This window comes from Pundamilia nyererei, unplaced genomic scaffold, assembly GCF_000239375.1.
Source record: "Pundamilia nyererei isolate P.nyererei 1_Seehausen unplaced genomic scaffold, PunNye1.0 scaffold00157, whole genome shotgun sequence".
Lineage (NCBI taxonomy): Eukaryota > Metazoa > Chordata > Actinopteri > Cichliformes > Cichlidae > Pundamilia > Pundamilia nyererei.
In genome coordinates, this window is record NW_005187558.1 from 37,480 (window position 1) to 39,753 (window position 2,274).

General features: G+C 46.7%; 1 protein-coding gene across 1 annotated transcript in view; it reads right to left on the bottom strand.

Annotated features, from left to right (window-relative positions):
• Positions 1–1,636: 1,636 nt before the first annotated feature.
• Positions 1,637–2,274, bottom strand: part of LOC106456388 (olfactory receptor 4P4-like) — a 3,628-nt gene continuing 2,990 nt past the window's right edge. The window contains exons 2-3 of the mRNA XM_013913870.1: positions 1,702–1,968; positions 1,637–1,654 (exon numbers count right to left, since the gene is read on the bottom strand). Of these exons, the coding sequence (XP_013769324.1) occupies positions 1,637–1,654; positions 1,702–1,968 (285 nt within the window). The remainder of the gene's footprint in view (positions 1,655–1,701; positions 1,969–2,274) is intronic.

A 2,274-nucleotide genomic window follows, 5' to 3' on the forward strand; every position in this document is an offset into this window, starting at 1 on the left:
TATCCGGTGCCATCATGGCACCGGATACCGGTACCCATCCCAACTCATCACCTCACAGTGTTATTGCCATCACCTGGCCAACAACACTCACAAGTGATCCAACAAAAGTAGCCATATTCCCCACAACACTAAAGGTCACAGCACAAAACACTCACCAGACAATGATCTCAAGGCAACTTTAAACGCAATCTCAAGGGTAGGCAGCAGACCAGGGATATAATCTCCTACCAAACTCTGAAGCGTACCCCCACCCAGGATAACCACCAAACACAATAAACTAAAACAATAAAGCAAAACAACAAACAAGTGCTTCGATGGAAGGGCAGCACAGCCACCCAGCTGAAACACACTTACTAAAGGGACGTTGCTCAATCACAGTGAACACCTTCACTCACCCACTTAAAAGTAAAACAAACTAATATTCAGTTTCCACTAAAATGTCCAAAGATCCTGGACTATAGTGATGTGACGTTCTGTATCGAGGCTTCGAAGCTTGTGTCGAGTAATTGAGGGGCGTTTCCGCGATGCGCGTATCGAGGCTTGCTTCATTTATGGGAGGAGCTGAAAATGATGACGTCCGAAGCCTCGCTGCCCGGCTCTGCCACGTGACTGGTTCATGAAGTGGTTCGAACTTTGCCGCGAGCTATGACAGCAATATAAACCCCTCAGACTTCATTCAAAAATGTGGGTGTTTGATGGAGAGTTGCGGTTAGTGAGAGTTTGGAGACAGTTTGGAGGTTTATGAGAGTGAGGAGAGAGTCAGGAGAGAATGGAGCCAGCTAAGAAGAGGAGGATGTCCTCCCCTGTGTGTGAACATTTTGATTTTATTCCTCCCAACAAGGTATGTAAATTTCTACAGAAGATGTATTTTCATAATACTGATGATGCAATACAATTTATGTTAAGCTGTCTTTACTTTTGTACAAGGCGAAGTGTTTGCTATGTGCCAGGGAGCTGGGATATAACAACAACACCTCATCCATGCTTAGGCACTACAGAGCTTTGCATGAGAATAAGGGGAACACCGATTGTGGAGCAAGACCAGGTGAGCCATCAAATGCCATGATAATATAGCATGCAGTAATGTTACTAAATGATATAACAATATTATACAGCTGTTATAAGTTACGTGTGTGATATTTATATTTGTGCTTTGTTTTTGTTGTCTTTCCTCAGGAGAATAATCTCAAATAGATGAAGACCTGGTTAGCATGGTGATTGAGGACTCCCAGCCATTTAGCATTGTGGAGGACAAAGGATTTAAAAGATTTGTTAAATCGTTAAATCCTAGCTATGTTCTCCCCACTACAAAGGTCATAAAAGCAGTCAAAATTTAATTTTTACAGAATAAAATGTGGGCAGGACTGAGGCTCAAAGCCTCAGTGTGTAGCTGTCCATACCTCAACGTTAGTCATCAGAAAACTTCTGAAGATGGCAGGTCTCTGTGCAGTGGCTGAAGTCTGTGGTGTAGAGGGTGAAGAGGAAGGGGGAGAGGACAGTCCTCTGTGGTGCCCCTGTGTTGCTGATTACTTTGTCAGACACACACTGTCGGAGACGTACATATTGTGGTCTTTCTGTCAGGTAATTAACAATCCAGGACACCAGAGAAGCATCCACCTGCATCGCTGCTAACTTGTCACCCAGGAGGGTCGGCCTGATGGTATTGAAAGCACTAGAAAAGTCAAAAAACATGACCCTCACAGTGCTCGCCGGCTGGTCCAGATGGGTGTAGACATGATTGAGCAGGTAGATGATGGCGTCCTCAGTTCCGAGACGAGGCTGATAAGTGAACTGAAGGGGATCCAGATGTGGTCTTACTATGGGTCGCAGCTGGTCCAGGATGAGCCTTTCCAGGGTCTTCATGATGTGGGAGGTCAGTGCCACGGGTCTGTAATCCTGGGGGCCACTGGGACATGGCGTCTTTGGTACAGGGACGAAGCATGATGTCTTCCACATCACTGGTACCCTCTGCAGACACAGACTCAGCATAAACAGTTTATGAAAGACTCCACACAGCTGGGGGGCACAGGTCTTGAGGACGAGGGGACTCACTCCGTCTGGTCCAGCAGACTTGCCTGAGTGAAGTCTCCTCATTTGCATCTCAATCTGGTATTGAGTGAAGGTGATGGGTGGGGGAGGGGTGTCAGGAAAAATACAGGAGGCAACAGCGCCATGTGAAGAGAGAGGCTGGCACAGTGGTGTGGCTCTGGATTCCAGGCTGACTACAGGTGAGGTTGTGGGGGTGGGAGCAGACACTGTAGTGTCGAATCTATT